This window comes from Pinus tabuliformis, chromosome 9 (assembly GCF_031772625.1).
Source record: "Pinus tabuliformis cultivar Carrire ecotype Pingquan chromosome 9, CPIR1, whole genome shotgun sequence".
NCBI lineage: Eukaryota > Viridiplantae > Streptophyta > Pinopsida > Pinales > Pinaceae > Pinus > Pinus tabuliformis.
Window position 1 is genome coordinate 1,624,180,243 of NC_142307.1, and position 18,794 is coordinate 1,624,199,036.

Sequence of the window (18,794 nt, forward strand, 5' to 3'; positions counted from 1 at the left end):
AGCTAGTTGGCAGTTGGGCCGACTAGCAGGATGATGAGGACCAGAGCCCAAGGCAAGTGGAGGTAGCCACTCAGTCGATGACTCCCAGTATAGGGAGATTTTGAGCCAAGTGGGTAGAGGATTTGCTTAACGGAGACCGAGAGAGAGTTGGATCTTCTAATATCTCCTTTAGCTAGAGGAAGCAACCACAATGGTACACAGGGTACATCGCACTTATGACTGAAGTGATGGACTCACAGAGCATGGTTGGAAAGAACAAGTCTTCAAATCAGATTCCACAGAAGAAAGCAGGGAAGTCTTCTAGTTCAGAGGGAGCAACTGCAACAGTGGAGAACGTGGTAGTAAAGGAGACAGATCCAGGTGAACGAAGTTCTTCCAAAAGCACCTTCCTTGCTAAGAGGGAGTGTTGAAAAGTATAGTGAAGAAGGCCTTCTTCTTCACTTGTGCCTTAGTCAAGAAAGACTGCAAACAATTCTTCTTTTGGCTAGTACGAGTTCTTGGAAAAGGATGAGTTAGTTTGACTCATGCGCAGAGTTGGAGATGCAGTTAAGTCAATCTCCATGTGTGAGTTTAGATTTGGAGAAAGAGGAATTGTGAGCTTCAGTTCTAATTGAGGATAGGACAAGTTACAAGAGTCAGTTAGACTCAGTTAACAAATCAATCACAAGAATGAGTTCTAAATTTAAACTTGCTAGTTATAGCTGAGTCGAAAAGCTTAAAAGGAGGACGAAGGCACCCTGGTAATTCATTCTTGTATGCACAGGTTGTGTGTGTGAGAGCATCTTGCTAGTAGAGCGTGTAAGAAGCAGCCTATACACAATTTTGAGAGAAGAGAATTTCCTTGTGTTGTGCGGTAAATCTTATCCCCTTGACCTAACCTCGGGTCAAACTTGGTCTCGTGTGGTCCCATATCTTATCAAAGTCAACTCTTCAAAAACCACTTGGGAAACCGAGTTCCACTAGGATTTTAGGGTTTAGGAAGCTTCATTGCAAGTCACATTCCCTAAGCCAATCCCTCAAATCCCTATTCTGCTATCCTAGAGAACCTTGCACCTTACTTAAGAAGCAAGCAAGTTCCACTCTTGAGTCTCTCCTTGGAAAGGGTCATCGAGATCACTTCACATCCATCTTAGTTGATCTATCCTTCATAAGTGATTCTCTATATATCGGGTCTCCTCCCATTGGTGAAAGTCCATAAAGAGTAGGAAGTTTTAGCTGTGGTGACAGTGGGCTTTAGCTTCATTGTTGCTCTTGACCTAGCAAGTCCCTCTCTAGGACCCCTGCTAATTTGAGTGGTAACAGGATTCAGGGGCTTCTTCTTGTGTTATGACTAAAAAGGTAATGGAGCAACTAAATTTGAGGTTTTCTAGGCCCTACCACAACATTTGTGCCATGGATTCTAATAGAATTGAAGTATGTGGTTTAATCAAATATCTCTAAGTCCACTTGGCAGCATACCCAGATATTATGATCACCATGGACATTGTGGTGATTGATGTATCTGATGCATGGGGGATGCTTCTATTAAGGAAGTGGGCGATTGATTTGGGTGGTAGATTACAAATGAATTTGACATATGGCACCATTCCTAAATGGTTAGACTAGACAGAGAATTAGAAAGGAAGTTTCATGTAGAGGACCCTAAGAAGCCAAACAATGAGATCATCTATGAATCAGATGAGATGGGAAACTATGCTATATTGTCAATCTTCTCGATTCCCATGAATGACGAAGATAAGCAAGTGACGACTAGCAAGGTGTCACACATGAACTTTGATGGAGCTTGCTCTAAAATCAAAACCACCCCTCTTCCACATATTCTTGGTTCTCCCTATGATGCACCATCAAAAAAGGCCCTAGGTCTGGATTTGTCTATTCGACCTTTCGTAACAGTTCTAGTTTTATGAGAGGACCTAGATTTAGGTAACAATTCTAGTTTTATGAGAGGACCTAGATTTAGGTAACAATTCTAGTATGGCAACAGATTGAGCGACATTATCTCAGGGGGCACATGTTGGTCATTAAAAATAGCTTTGTTTCTTGCTAACCATATTCCCCAATAAATGAGCAGAGGCAAAACTTTGAAATCTTTAATTTCTCTCGTGGAACACCACTAATACCAGATTTGTAGAAGGTCCCCTTCTTCCCTGACATAAAAGACTTGATCCTTAAGGAAATAATTTTTGCAATAATCTTATAAATGTAGTTACTTAAAGAGATGGATCTAAAGTCCTCAAAAGAGGATTGTTTGTCTTTCTCAGGGCTTAAGGCTAGAAAATTTGTGTTAAAAGCACTCAAAACCTTCCTCACATGCCTTGATTCCTCAACAACTCTGAGCAAAACTTCTTCCAAAAGTTCAAAAAATCTTAGAAAAGATCCTATTGTCCACCCATTAGGTCTAGAACCTAGGACTCTTGTCCTTTTGAAATGAGTGAAGGACATTTTGCGATTCTTCCCTAGTTACTTCCTCTGTCAGGTTTGCATTAGATTGCTCATCAACAACACTAGGGAAGAAGGAAATCATCTTGACAATTTCAGCTATGCTAGTTTTGGCTTCCTATTGATACATCCCTTCAAATTGTGCAACCACTAAATCAACTATTTCCTTAAAAATGGGAGCTATAAAACCATCTTTCTTCATATAAGATGTCCACCTTTGATTTGCAAATTGATGAAGGCATTTCAAATTCTCATCAGCCTTGGCAAGCCACAAGGTTTTGCTTTTTAGTCTTCAATGAGCTTTCTTATCTGCTAGTAGTTGCCTTTTTTTTGGCTCTAGTTTCTCTAGAAGGGTTTTACATTTCTCTCACTACATCTTATTAAATTCTTTTCATGAAATTCTGAAATTTTGAGGTCAGATGGGACTAAATCCTCATCATCTTTCTTCTTCTTGGCATAAGTCCATGAATACAAAGTTTTTTTGACTTGCCTAAGATTCGCTATAAATTGTATACTAGTTGACTTCCCTAATTTCTCATCATAATGTTTCTACACAAAATAAAATGTATTTATAAACTTTTCATTCCCAAGCCATTCAAAGTTAAAATTGAAGGGACAAGGAGGCTTTTCGTCACCCTTTGCATGTTGGAAAAATATTGAAAAATGGTCCAAGCCCCACTTGAATCAACCCAAGTTTTGAATCAAGCCTAGTCATATAAAGAGGGTTGAATGATTTGTTGCCCCTCATATTGTATTAGGTCCCTCTTTGTGATTTTCATCACGTTGATGCAGGTTTGTTGCTGGTGTTTTAAGTGTCTCTGGTTGCAAGAGTCTTCCTGGTTGGATTATTGTGCTTGCTGCTTGGTGGTCTTCTCACATTTGTTTGCCTTTTTGATCACCACTTGGTTGCACCTATGGATGGTTTTGGAGCATGCTATCTTATTATGGTGTGTTTTGGTATATATGCTTATCTTGGATATAGATGATAGTTCTAGCCCAATAAGTTGTTAGATGATGGCGTTTGTAATTAGATGTTTTGTGATGTTGTTGAGGTTTCTAATGACTTGCTGTGTTGATGTATGGTGTTGGTCTCACCACGAGGGGGTGTTTTACATGGTTTTCGTGTTGAATAAGTGATGGGGAACATGTTTGATGATTGGATGGGTTAGCACTTTGTTATGTTCCCTTCTCTTATGTTGTTGCTATGGCGGAATGATTCATGTTGCCTTGTGGGATTTTCCTAGGTGATATGTTGATTTTTAAAGTACCTTGGACAAGTGGTTTCCTATGGGTTAGTCTTTACCTAGGGAAAAGTGTCCAAAATAATTCTTTTCCTAAGCGTGACTTTATAAATGGTAAAGTAAATGTTAAATTATAAAGTGAAAAGTGACTTTAAACATAAAATACAATGTGGGTACTTTATTTAATGGGTGAGTTAAAAAATAGAAAGTGAGAATTAAATGCACATTTATTCTCATTTCTTGATCTAAATGAATCTGAGCCATTAGATCTTAGGGTTGCCCAAAAGTCATTTAGGGAAAGAAAAGGGGGAAAAGAAAAGAGAGTCTGCATTCATTCTTCATGGGCAGATTGGAGAAAGGAGATTGAGAGTTGGAGAAAAGTTATGAAGGAGGAATTTGTTGCAGCAAGTTGAAAGAGTGGTTTTTGGGCAAAGATGGGCATGAAAATTGAGGCGTAGAAGACAACAGAAGGTACAGTACGAACAACATTTTAATGCTGTGAGCTGCAGGCCATTCGTATTCGCACAGTGCATATTTTCAACTTCAAGTGGGCACAGTTTTCAAGGAGTTTTGGGTTGAAGAGATAAGTTGTATTTTGTTGTTTTGTTTTGTCTGCAAATGTATTTTTCCTGAACTTGAAAGATAAATTAATTTGAAGAGCTCTCTAACAGATTATCCTCAGAGAAGATTGAAGGGGTTTTGCCCAGGTCTAAGTTGACCAAAAATCTGTGTGTATTTTTATGTGTGTTGTTGGTCTGTTTATGTCCATATTTATTTTCAGCATGTATTGATAGTCCCATGTGTTTTAATCTGAAAATTTCATTTCCAGAATTTTATATGTTGAATGTATGTTTAAGGGAAAGGGCATTTTACTGAATGGGAGTGATAAGGTGAAATTAAAACTGGGTTGGGATTGCAGGAAACTTTTTATTCATCAAATTTCAACATGGTATCAAAGCTACAGGCTGAAAATTGCAGTTTGAACAACAAACAATTGTTTGGGACAACAAACAGTGGTTTGGACAACAAACTAAATTTTTGGACAGCAAATTCAGTTTGGACAACAAACTGATATTTTAGGACAGCAAGGTGAAATTTCACACACACTGAACTTTTCGGACAACAAGGTGTGCTGGAAAGTTCACTTCTCCATTTTCTTGGTTTTGTAAATTTTGGACAGCAGTCATGGCCATGTTCTCAAGGATAGAGGACAAACTGGATGGGATATCCAACTATGCCGTTTGGAAGGACAAGATTCAGACAATGTTTGAGGAGGCAATAGTTTGGGACATAGTGCGACAAGTGGTTGTACCTCCTATTGCTGCAGATGAACTTGTTGAATTCACAAAAAATAATGCAAAGGCAAAAAGGATTTTGATGGACAGTCTAAAGGATCATGTGGTTCCTCAGGTGAGAGGAAACACATGCATATTAGATGTGGACAACTCTAACCACTCTCTATCAGAGTACCAATGAGCACAGGAAGATAGTACTCAAAGAACAATTGAAGAACATTAGGATGACAAAGGCTGAAAGTGTAGTTCATTATCTTAGCCATAGTTTTCAAAACCGTTTAAAAAAACCGGTTACCGGTGCAATCGGCCGGTTAGCAAGGCCGCCGGTCTAAATCGGGCAAAAAACCCGGTTGGAAAGGCCCTTTCGCCCATTTTTTGCCCTAACCGGTGAAAAAAAACTGGCTAGTTTTAGGCACGCCCACCGTAAAGTTAAAAAAGCATATTTTTGACTGTGTTTCAGGGGTTTTGGGGGGAAACTAAGGGTGTTTCAACCCTAACAATGTTGACAATTAATGGTAATGTTAAATTCTTAAAGTAAAAGTGACATTTCCTTTAATTTTCATTTTCATCATTTTACTTAAATTTTTAACATTACCATGAAATGACTCAGGATGTTTGAGAGTGGTTTCGACCTCATTGGATTTCATATGGAGAAACTAGAATTTTAGATTTCACTCAAAATTCAGTAGACTTAATGGTTTTCAGGATTTCATGGTTTGGGGGTAAACAATAAATGCAATCGAAGCTCCAAATGAAGAGAAAAACTCCTGATCTATATCCCATTGTGTTGGACGATATTGATCCAACACCAGAATGGGTGGAGGAGACTGAAGAACCTGTGTTTGAGACTGATTTTGATATCGACATGGCTTTAGCGGGGGATGATGTAGATTATGTGGTGGCATCAATACTAGGATCAGTAGCGGCATCAAGGAAGGCAAAGAACCAATGGAGGCACTAGTCATGCAAGTCGACAAACTCGTGCTTCCATTAGGTCCACTTCTATTGTCATTGGTGGCATTGATACTGAGGTTGCAGATCAGGCTGAGGCATACTCAGACTCTAAACTAGATGATGTCTATGTAGCTCCTGATGATGATCCTGTGTCTAGTAGTGGTGATGAACTTGATGATTGATCATGTGTACACTGTAGACTTGTAGTAGGCCAATGGCCTCATAGCTTGCAACATTGTTTTTGGACTTTATAGGCCATTTAGAGCCTCATTTCTTATGTATTTTGCTATTTTGTCGATGATATGTATTGCACTCGGTGCCATTTTGATATATTCACCTTTACATGGTATATAAATGAACAAAATTTGCATATTTTGTCTCTATTGGCTTGGAATCATGGTTTTACATCTTAAAAATAGTTTTGTTTCATTAAAAATTAATTATTTAATGTATTATTCTAAGTTACCAGAAAACGGATACGGGTACGGGGTTTGAAACGGATACGGCAAATTTTCAAAAAATATGGATACGATACGGCAGGAAACGACACATAATAAATATATAAAAATTTAAAATATATATATATATCTGTATATTAAAAATAAAAAATTCATATTACCATTCATATTTCAGAATCTAAATTATCATCTATGATCTATCATGATTCATGATTCATCATCATCAATTCAAGTTTCAACTTTCAACATATGCCATATGGCATAAACATTCAACATTGCCATCATCATTAACGATTATTATAACATTCATGATTCAAGTTTCAAGTTTCAACATATCATCAGACATCAAGTTTTTGTTTCAAATTTCAAACATCAAGTTATCAACATGACAAGTTACACAAACACCATCATTACCAAAATTAATAATGCATACTAATTACTACATACTATGAAAGTACAAAATGAACTATGACTGGCAGTCTAGTATCATAATATCATTACTCATAATTCATATGGTTGTTCAAAAGTTTAAAAGTTAAAAAAACACCATCATAAATTACAAATTTTACATATCATCAAATATGTCTTCATTCATGCCACTATAATGTTCCACTTCCACATCCTCTCTAGAAGTGGCACTGGGAACATTGCTTCCATGTCCACTTGAAGATGCACCTATTCCCACTCCCAGTGATGGCTCCGAATCAAACAAACTCATGTGAGACATGGCATTCAATGTCATATCCAAGTCAGGCAACTCTGGTTCCACGTCCCATAATTTGGTGGGCCCAAATTTTTATTCATCTCTCTTGTGTGACAGAAGGCGAAGGTTTGAATGAATATACACTAGTTCCTCAGCCTTCTTAGAGCCCAATCTATTTCGCTTCACTGAATGGATGAAGCCGTATGTACTCCAGTTCCTTTCTGCTGAAGAAGAACTAGCAACCTGTGACAAGACCTTGATGGCCAATTTTTGGATATGTGGAAGTGCCCCACCATAGAAGTTCCACCACTCAATTGGACTTAATCTGCTCTTGTCCCGCATACACTCAATATCACAACCCCAACCCTCCGATCCCACAAAATGAGAAAACTGTGCACGAATCCGAAGCCCAATTTCAGGATCTACAAAAAGCTTTCTAAAAGCATTTTTAAATCCTTCTGCGACTTCTGGGTCTTTGTTTGGTGCGCTTCTTTCTGGATCACGTAGCAACTCTGCAGCATAATATTTTGGATTCAGTGCATAGGCTAAAAGGTGCAATGGAGTGGTCATCTTGTTCCACCTTTTGGTCAATATATCTTTTACTTCTCTGTAAAAGATTTCATCTGGGTCATTCTCCTTGGCATTTATAACCAACCTTATCTTCTCTATCATGGAATCAATGCCCTCATACACCTCTCCCAGATTAGGCATATCTGTGTCAAACATACGGAGCAAATCCACAATTGGCTTAGTAAATGCCAAGAGGTACTCCACCTTATCCCACCATTCATCATCAACAACCAACCGTTTCATTGCTTGTGCTCTATCAAATTGGGATTGCCTCCATTGATTCCAAAGAGAACTGCATACCATTGATTGTAATGCATCTTTCACCTGCATGAGCCTTGTTAAGACTATGATGTGAGAAGCAAATCGAGTCTCAGCAACCTGCAGGTGTCAAATTGCCAATGTTTCAAATTTCAATCAATTTGAAAATCAAAAATCATAATTTGATTGAATAACCTATTATGATTCACGAATCATGACATTTGAGAATCCAATTTAGATATTTGAATTTAGAGTCAAATATTTAATAAACTTTAAACTTTAAAGTTTAAGTATATGTACCTTAAGGAGCTCCAACTTAGCAAATTCCCTGTAGATGCCTTGGGACATGTGGTGGTTTGTGATAAAGGCTTGAATTTCTTTTGCCTCTTCAAATATTTTTCGAATCCACTCAATTTGCTTCCCCAACTTGCTCAACATGAGGTTCAATGAATGCACAGCACAAGGGGTCCAAAAAATGTGTTGATATTTGCCTTCAACAATTAGGCCTGCTGCTCTACACACCGTTGCATTGTCAGTTATTACCTGGACAACATTTTCAGGCCCCACCAATTCAATTGCTTCAATCAAGATGTTAGCAATGAATTGAGAATCTTTCACCTGCCCCTCACAATCCACTGCCTTCAAAAACATTGCCCCATGTGGGCTCTGAGCAATCACATTGATCAAAGGCCTATTTCTTTGATCTTTCCATCCATCAGAAATGATGGACACCCCTGAAATGAGCCAGGAATCACGAATGGGGGCTAATTTAGCCTCCAAATCTAACTTTTGAGCACTCAACAATGTGGTGCGTATCTTCTCATACCCAGGGCTCTTGTACCCTCTTGGGGCTTCATTCAAACATTTTACCATCTTTGCCCAGTAAGGAGATCGCACAAGGTTAAAGGGAAGGCCATTTGCATAAATGCATTGGGCTACAGCTGCATCTACTATCTCTCGAGCATCATTATTAAAACTCTTCTCAAGCGGTCCCAAATTTGACCGCTTTGACCCAACAATTCCATGAGAATAAAGTGGAGGCTTTGATGAAGATGCTCCCAACCTTGTTGAGTGTTTTAAATGGGAGGCAGGATTTGCTTCATTTGCTTTAGCATTTGCCTCTTCTTGTTCTCTCTGAAATTTTGCAATTTTTACATTGCTTAAACCATTTCCATCTTTCCCATTCTCTTTAGGTGGGCCACTACATATTCGAACCCCATTGTTTTTTAACCCAAGCAAATGTGCTTTAACCCGTGTGTATGACCCCTTAAACTCCTTTTTACACTCACTGCAAACCCATGCCAATGATCCACCTCCTTGGATCTACCCAACAATAGTGACATATTTCCAAAGTGGTGACTTTGGATCAACTTTCTGGGTTGTTTCAGTTTCCTGTGCGACTTCCTCTGCCTCATGAATGGCTGAACTTGAAGTTGCCATGAATGATGATGACATTCACTGAAGTCTGAAACTGAAAAAAGAAAATTGACAAATATCAGTCTTCAAGTTCAGAATCCAGATATGTATTTTACTATTTAAAAAAAATTATTTGGTCATTTCTGGATGCTAATAAAATTATGTCATCATTTATTTATAAAATTATATGCCTTTCTCTTTACTCTGTTCCATAATGACAGCGAACATTGAAGCAAGAAGTTAGAACACTGTTCTTAGAACAGCAGCCACTGTTGGGGAAACTCAACATGAAGATTCCATCGAATTGAAGAAATGATTGAGAGAATTCGTGGGATACTGTGATAAGTGATTCCATCATCAAACATTCTGAAATGGGTTTTTCAGTTCAACTTTTAATATTAACAATTTAATAAAAGGAAAATATGAGTAACAGGAAACATCAACATTAACTAAAAATATTTTTCGAGGGTTGGAAGGATCATATTTTTCTTGTCTGGAACTATATGTGAAGGATCTTGCATGGAACTGTGTAAAAGGAAGAAGCTGAGATAGTCCTGGAATTATGTGAAGCCTGAAGGGTAAAGCCTGAAACTCTATATGAACTCTTGAACGGATTGCTTTAGCAGTAGTGTCATTGAAATAGATATCAAGTACTGAGTCCTGACACTAAACTGTAATTCAGGGAGGGTCTGATAAGTAATTATGAATGCACATAATACTGTATTGTCTTTCACAAGTGCTGACTCCTGAGCTAAGAGGCCTCCATTGCATTATGTTTGTGGTACTGGTGCACTGGTTTTAATGATAACTATTTCTGAGCTTATTTTATAGGTAAACCGTAAAACTAAAGTTCTTCATTGAAGTGTATTTCTTGTGATGCATGTTATGTTTTTTTATTAGTCACTTTAATATTGCTCAAAGGAAATTTCCGGCAAAAGTAGTAGCTCAAGGAACACTTTTCATGGCTTTATTAGTAAGAAAGTTACGCTGAATTATTGAAATACTTTCATCAATGAGAGACTTCTTGAAGGGATTGTTGAGTTAGGTGAAGAACAACCTGTTCATTTATTGGTTGGAAAGAGTTTGATCATATACGTTTCAGGAAAGGTATAATTTCTGTGCAATAATCGATTGATGTGAAACTCACCTAATGATCCAAGTCTGTCAAGGCCAGGGCCTACATGAGGAATAACTGAGCAGTGAGAACCAGTATATAATATGTGTTTGTAAATTTACTATAGTCACTGACACGTATCTGATCATTTGCTATTGTTACCTTTTTGAGCTTAATGGGAGTACTCTCCCATCTCTTAGAGGGTTGTAAATTGTAATGCAAGGCATCATCATTATTTCACTTTGGAGTCATACGACACATCTATATCTGGAGTATTAATTTACTTTGGAGTCGTAGTACACATCTAGATCCGGATAGAGGACTATACATCCATGCAACAAACATCCATTATGAGAAACAATTTCAAGGATGTAAAACAAGCCTATGGATTTCCGTCATCAAGGGTGAACATATGCAAGCATTATGCAGAAGACAAAGTTTAAACATAGTGGCCAATACTGAGCAAAAACACAACGTCTGGCAGACTTTCAACTTTGATGCCTAAATACTGAGAAATTTGTCAGTAAGAAGGATATGCTAAATTTATTTAAACATTTTCATTCACGAGAAACTTCCTGAAGGGATTGTTGAGTTAGGTGAAGAACAACCATTTCGTTTGAAAAGAGTTTGAAACTTTGATGCCTAAGTGCCAAAAAGTTCAAGTCTGTTGTTAGACACCATGCACTATGCAAAGGTTTTTGAATCGGGCCATAGGATCGGGTCAAAATATGATGCATATAAATCCCAAACTTATTTTTATGAAAACCCAAGCAAAGCTATTAAAACAGTAAAACTGTGACTATGGATTCGACAGCAGAATTACCATGCCAGTAGTATGAATCGAACGATAAAATCATAAAAATTTAAAATAGACGCTGATCAGTGATAAGTTGTGTTACGTGTACCTTGTAGTTGTCCAACGATGCCGGCAGGAACTTCAAACTTCAGTGACCAGTCACTCCACGCAATGAAAACTGAAACTGAAAACTCTCAGCGGCGGCACTGGGCAGTGAACTCAGCGGCGACACTCACTCTTCATACTTGTCGTTTAGGGATTAGGTTAGGTAAGATAGTTATACTAGTGACTAGAATGAACATTGAATAATAAAACCGCGCCGTAAAGTGAAGTTCAAAACCTAAAATGCCAGATTTTGAAAATCTGTTCCCGGCGGGCAAGTGAAAGCGACTGAAACGTATTGAAATTTTTTAGATACGAATCACGATTTTGCAGATACGTTTTAAAAATTTCGAAATACGTTTTAAGTTTCTCTGAAACGTATCAATTTTTTTTAAACGGGAGGTTTTTTCCTTGAAAACGCCTGAAAAACGGCAAAAAAAAATTCGATACGTTTCCAAATCAACAAAAACGTTTTTCAGCCGTTTTTTTGCCGTTTCTGGGGTGAATACGTTTCTGATACGTAAAACGACGTTTTTGCTTGCCAGGGAGCCGTTTCCGGTATTATTTTAAAATCGGTTCATTTAGACCAAACCAGTCCCAGTTAGATCGGTTTTGGTCGGTAAACCGGTTCATTAGGTGGACCGGTCTGATCACCGGTTTCGGTTTTAAAATCTATGATCTTAGCAGGGTCAAACAGGTAAGTTATGATTTGACTGCTATTGGTGAGGCAGTTGCACCCACAAAATTAGTCAAGATAGCTGTAGCGGGACTTCCTAAGTCTTGGGAGGTCTTTGGAGATGCTGTTACCTCTCGGGAGAATCTTCCCAATTGGGACAGGTTCTGGGATGATTGTGTGCAACATGAGCTACGGAAGACTGGCAGTGGTGGGGTGAAGATAACAGATGAGGACGATGTAGCCTGTACAGCGAGGGGGAAGAACAAAGGGAAAGCCAAAAAAGGGGCCTCATCAGATGGGGCTAAGGGAAAGGAGAAGAAGAAGAATAAAGATACAAATATGTCCAAAGTCAAATGTTGGGCATGTCAGAAGATGCGATACTATGCTGCTACATGTCTTGAGAGGAAGAACAAGGGGAAGGAGGGTATTGCAGCTTCAGCAGAGGTGGAGCAGTTTGCTTCACAGCTTGCATTTATTACTTCTACATCTAGTAGGACTACGTCATCCGATGTGTGGTACATAGACATCGGGGCTTCCCGCCATATGACAGGTGCACGGGTGTTCTTTTCAGAGCTTGTGGAGAGGGTACTTGATATTTGAGATTGTACTAGGAGATGACTGCATTGTGAGAGTTGTCGGTGTGGGGACTGTGACCTTTTGAGAGAAAGTCTTTGCCTCCTTTGAATGTCATGGATGTTTTGTATGTTTCGGGGATGAAGAAGAACTGGATTTCAGTGTCTGCTATGGAGGAGAAGGGGTTTGACATCACCTTCTCAGGAGGGCAGGTATTGATGCATCCCATGGGAGCTTCCATCACTTCGGTGAAAGTGATTGGAGTCCACTCTGGGAAACTATACAAGTTCAGTTTTTAGTCGGCAGAAGCATTGGTGAGTAGCACATCTGGTAGCACTCACACTAGTACCACCAACAATAGAGACTTGTGTGAGTTATGGCACCAGAGGATGGCGCATATGCATCATGGAGATTTGAAAGTACTGAGGGAGATCACTACTGGAGTTCCTGATTTCAGTGTCGAGCATTATGAGGTCTGCAGAGGGTGTGATTTGGGCAAGTACACCAAATTACGATTCCCAGCGAGCGACAACAGAAATACAAGTATACTAGACTTGATTCATACTAATGTTAGTTGTCGTATGTCTCATGTGTCTTTGAGTGGTTATGAGATTATGTTATATTCATTGATGACTACTCTAGGAGGACTTTGATATATTTCCTGAAGACCAAGGGTGAGGTCTTCGGTCGCTTTAAAGAGTTCAAAGCACTTGTGGAAAAGCAGACAGGTAGGAAGATTCAGGTCTTAAGGTCAGACAATGGTGGTGAGTACACCGATGGTGGGTTTTCTAACTTTTGTGCACAGGAGGGCATTAGGAGAGAGTTCACGGTTCCTTACAACCCCCAACAGAATGGGGTGTCTGAAAGGAAGAACAAAGCTATTGTTGGGGTTGCTAGAGCGATGATTCATGATCAGGGGTTGCTTTTATTTTTGTGGGCTGAGGCCTGCAATACTGTTGTTTATCTCCAGAACAGGAATCCTCATAGAGTATTGGGGAATATGACTCCGAAGGAGGCTTTCACTGGAGAGAAGCCTCATGTGGGACATCTTCATATCCTTGGATGTCTCACATATTCTTATATCCCCAAGGAGCAGAGGATGAAGCTGGAACCCATGGTAGAGAAGGGTATCTTTATGGGTTACAACGAGACTTCGAAGGCCTGCCGGATCTTCATTCCTTCTAAATGGAGTGGTGAGTAGGAGGGATGTGAAGTTCGAGGAGGGAGATCACAAGAGTATGATGAGAGAGAGTCACAGACTTCTCCTTAGCAGGGAGGTCAGGTACAGGGAGCAGGACCTCAGGGTTCTGGATTGACTGGTACAGGAGGTACTTTAGTGTCAGTGACGTCTGGGGCACCAGTGGTGAGTTCCCCGAGCACTTCTTTAGGGAGTCCACTGGTACATAGTTCACGTGGCACTTCAGTTGACACAGGCACAGGTGCAAGTACAGGTTTTTCGAGGATAGGTGCTGGTATAGGCACACTAGGGTTAGTTGGGAGACCTTCATGTTCACCAGTTTGGGGGCAGAGGATGAGGTTCCCTATGGGGAAGCTTCTTCAGGGAAGAGGAGGCCCAAGTGGCTTCAAGACACCTTGAAGGAAGCGGAGTCCGTTGGTCCTCCGAAGAGGGTGAACAGGGAGAGTGTGCCACCTAAGCGGTTTTGCAATTATGTAGCCAAGGCTACCAACATTGTTGACTCTAAGCCTACTAGCTATGAGGAGGCTGCCAACCAGGAGGTATGGAGAGAGGCTATGGTGGAGGAGTATGCCTCTATCATTAAGAACAATGTCTGGGAAGTGGTGCCTAGGCCTGAGGGCAAGTCAATTGTGACTTCCAGGTGGCTCTACAAGATCAAGCATGCTGCGGATGGCAGCATTGAGAAGTTCAAGGCGAGGTTTGTGGCTAGAGGGTTCTCACAGATAGAGGGAGTTGACTATGATGAGACCTTCGCTCCCGTAGCTCGGTACACTTCTATCTGGTCCCTTATTTCTATTGCTGCAGAAATGGGTTGGCAGATCCATCAAATGGATGTGAAGACCACATTTTTGAACGGAGTTATAGAGGAGGAGGTGTATGTTGAGCAGCCACAGGGCTTTGAGGTACTTGGGCGGGAGACCCATGTATGTCGGTTGAGGCGAGCACTCTACGGACTTAAGCAAGCTCTGAGAGCTTGGTATTTGAGGATTGATACTTACTTGCAGCAGATGGGTTTCACGAAGAGTGATGCAGATCCGAACCTATACTACATTGTTGTATGGGATGATTGTCTCATTCTTGTGCTATATGTTGATGAGTTGTTCATTACTAGGGCAAAGATATTGATTAGTGTTTGCAAGGAAGATCTTGCTATGGAGTTCGAGATGAAGGACATTGGGCTGATGCATTACTTTTTGGGGCTTGAGGTGTGGCAGGAGGAGGGGCATATCTTTCTGGGGTAGGGGCAGTATGCTGTGGATGTGTTGAGGAGATTTCACATGGCAGACTGTAGACCCATGTCTACACCTATGGTCACCAACTGGAAGAAGCTTCTTGCTTCAGATTCTAGTTTTGGTGGATCCCACATTGTATAGGCAGTTTATTTGGTGCTTGATTTATCTGGTTAACACTAGGCCAAAGATATGCTTTACAGTGAATACACTTAGCCAGTTCATGGTTGAGCCCAGGATGGTGCACTAGGTAGCTGCAAAGCACATTCTTCGCTACGTTCAGGGGACTGTTGATTATGCTCTGGACTATAGGCGGGGAGATGGAGTGAGGTTGGCAGGTTACATAGATTCATATTGGGCAGGCTGTGCTTCTGATAGGAAAAACACTTCAGGATGTTGCTTCGGATTGGGTTCAACAGTTGTGTCGTGGTTCAGTTGAAAGCAAAAATCAGTCGCTTTGAGCTCTTCTGAGGTTGAGTATATGGTTTCTAGCTAGGCTAGTTGTAAGGCCATTTCGCTCCGCAAGTTGTTGTACGACCTATTTGATCAGGAGTTGAGATCGACGATTAGTCATTGTGATAAACAAAGTTGCATTAAAGTCACGGAGAATCCAGTGTCAGTCAAAACACATTGACATCAGATATCGTTTCATTAGGGACTATGTTCAAAAGGGGGTAGTGAAGCTGGAGTATATATCAACAAATGAGCAGGTGGCCGATGTTCTCATGAAGTCCTTGCCAAGAAGCGAGCATGCCCATTTCAGGGACAAGATGGGTGTGGTGAGAAACACTTTCCTCGGAAAGAGGGAGTGTTGATTTTTAAAGTACCTTGGACAAGTGGTTTCCCATTGGTTAGTATCTACCTAAGGAAAAATGTCCAAAATAATTCTTTTCCTAAGTGTCACTTTATAAAGTGAAAGTGACTTTATAAGTGGTAAAGTCAATGTTAAATTATAAATTGAAAAGTGACTTTAAACATAAAGTACAATGTGAGTACTTTATTTAATGGGTGAGTTAAAAAATAGAAAGTGAGAATTAAATGCACATTTATTCTCATCCCTTGATCTAAATGAATATGAGCCATTAGATCTTAGGGTTGCCCAAAAGTCATTTAGGGAAAGAAAAGGGGGAAAACAAAAGAGAGATTGCATTCATTCTTCATGAGCAGATTGGGGAAAGGAGGCTGAGAGCTGGAGAAAAGTTCTGAAGGAGGAATTTGTTGCAGCAAGCTGAAGGAGTGATTTTTGGGCAAAGAAGGGCATGAAAATCTAGGCATAGAAGACAACAGAAGGTACAATATGAACATCATTTTATTGTTGTGAGCTGCACACCATTCGAGAGGAGTTTTTGAATTTTTTTTTGTTTGAAAAAAATCCATACAGATCGTATAGTTGTACGGAAATCCTTACAGTATGTACAAAATCCGTGCAATACATTTCGTACAATCGTATCTGTACAATACATATTTTCAGCTTGATATGGGCAGGAAAATCGAGGCAAAGTGGGCACGGTTTTCAAGGAGTTATGGGTTGAAGAGATAAGTTGTATTTTGCTGTTTTGTTTTGTCTGCAAATGTATTTTTCTTGAACTTGAAAGATAAATAAATTTGAAGAGCTCTAAACAGGTTTTCCCTGAATAAGATTGAAGGGGTTTTCCCTGGGTCTAAGTTGAACAAAAATTTGTGTGTATTTTTATGTGTGTTGCTGGTCTGTTTATGTCCATATTTATTTTCAGCATGTGTTGACAGTTCCATGTGTTTTAATCTTAAAATTTCATTTCCAGAATTCTATATGTTGAATGTATGTTTATGGGAAAGGGCATTTAACTGAATGAGAGTGATAAGGTGAAATTAAAACCAGGCTGGGATTGTAGGAAACTCTTTAGTTATCAAATTTGAACATGATATAACTTAATGATGTGACATTTGCTTGATTCACCTAAGGGGAAATATGTATAATGATGTTGGTACCCTCATTGATGTGTTATTTCCTATGTTTGAGTTAGAGCGAGGGTTGCATGTGGGGGTGTTACTGCATATGACTTGATTGCGATCTACCTTTTTCCAAAGGTTGGATGATAATTTTTGATGTAACTATCCCTTAGTAGTGGTACACCTTAGGTTGGAATTTATGCTTTATTGTTATCATGGTTAGGTTTTGCTAGGGAGAACACCTTTAGTTTACAAGGTACAACACTTTATTAGATTGCACCCCTCATCAACATGCATCTTCATGGCGATTTAATTTGTTGGTGACTAATTGGAAGGGGCCTCTGGTTATATTTGAGCATTAACCTTTGTGCACAGATGTTGAGGTCGATTTAACTATTCAATGGTTAAATTAATCTGATCTATTGAGATTAAGGTTAATAGCTTGGGTGCCCTACTTCATTGGTTTCCTTTTCACGCTTGGAGGGGGAAGGTGGCACATTACATGCAATTACTTGGTTATTTTACTATATTTGGGCATATCCTTGGCAACTGTGGAGACAATTTTTGCTATTCTCGGAGGTGTATATTTATTTATTTCATGGAGTTTTGGCATGGTCAAAGCCCTAATTGGCCCTTATCTCCTTTTATTTGCTTGTTTGTGGCAGATCACTTACTATTTTGGGGATTAGCTACTCCATCTTGAACATTCATCCATGGAGTCTGTTGTATATTTGCATGTGGATTGGTTGCATGCATCTTGTGGACAACTTCATATTTTTGGAGGTTGGTTATGGAGCATTCTCCTAGGAGGAATATTTTATTGCTATATCTCTCACACTATATCAATGAGCCACTCTAATTTTATATTTTAGAAATGGGTAGTGTATTTGTTGAAGAAGACATTGTAGCTGCATATATAGAAGACATTGGTCATGAAGTATCCACCTTGTTTTTCCATGAGGACAAGATTAGTGTATCTTGTAATTGGGAGTTTGAGGGTTAGGTAAGAGAGAAGTGATAGGAGATTGTAGAGCATGGAGAAAATTGATAAAGAGCTCCCTTGTACATCAAATTCATGAAGGCTAATGAAGAAGTGAGGTTTTGATCTACTTTGTTATATGATTATGTACACACTTCTCAATTTTGTTGTTGATTATGTGTATAAAACCTCTTGCTATCATTATAATTTGAAGGCCTATTGATAATTCTTTTTCTCATTTCGGAATAAATCAATGTGAGGAGATTCTGCCTCTTGCTTTCCTTGCTGTTATAATTCTGTTTTATTTCCTTCATCTAATAAACTAATTATTGAAATGGAATTATAACTCTGCCTAATATGACCACACCTTCATATTTCTTTGATGAGTAGCACCCCTAGCTCTCCAAGATTAAGTTTTCACACATTAATTTCCAACAAAATCTTGGGTTGAATTGCATTAAATTAGTTCCTTTTACCTAAAGTATACACCTAAATGATGAACACATCAACAAGTTCTTTCATCCCAAAGGTTAATTGTGGCAAACTAGCCCTTTCTGCCATAAAACTATGCAAAGTAGTTGATTGTGATAAACTAGTTCCCTTAATTATGAAATGTTTCACGACTCCATTAGCCCATAGATTGATGGGCATTGGTCCCATATCAACCCATTTCCTTGTCCCTCTTCTTGCATTACATTTATTCCCATTTCCATTTTTCCATATGTCACAACCTATGATTTGTTATGACTTACTCATATCACCTATAGTCTCCAATACATAGCCTTAGCAATCCTACCTTTTAGGGAAGCCCCTTTGAGTTGGAAAAAAGGCAACCTAAAGAGAGAGGAAGAGCTACTAAGGTGA

The 18,794-nt window shown here is 39.3% G+C and overlaps 2 protein-coding genes across 3 annotated transcripts in view; one reads left to right on the forward strand and one right to left on the reverse strand.

Moving 5' to 3' along the window:
• LOC149155030 (short integuments 2, mitochondrial-like) overlaps positions 1 to 18,794 on the forward strand; it is a 363,396-nt gene that overhangs the window by 161,856 nt on the left and 182,746 nt on the right. The gene's annotated exons all lie outside the window — the stretch shown is intronic.
• On the reverse strand, positions 7,184 to 9,358 carry LOC149155032 (uncharacterized). Its single transcript, XM_089439409.1, has 3 exons — positions 9,246 to 9,358; positions 8,219 to 9,119; positions 7,184 to 8,038 (listed from the first exon to the last, which is right to left on the reverse strand). Exons 1-3 carry the CDS (start codon positions 9,356 to 9,358, stop codon positions 7,184 to 7,186), a joined length of 1,869 nt encoding a protein of 622 aa, XP_089295535.1.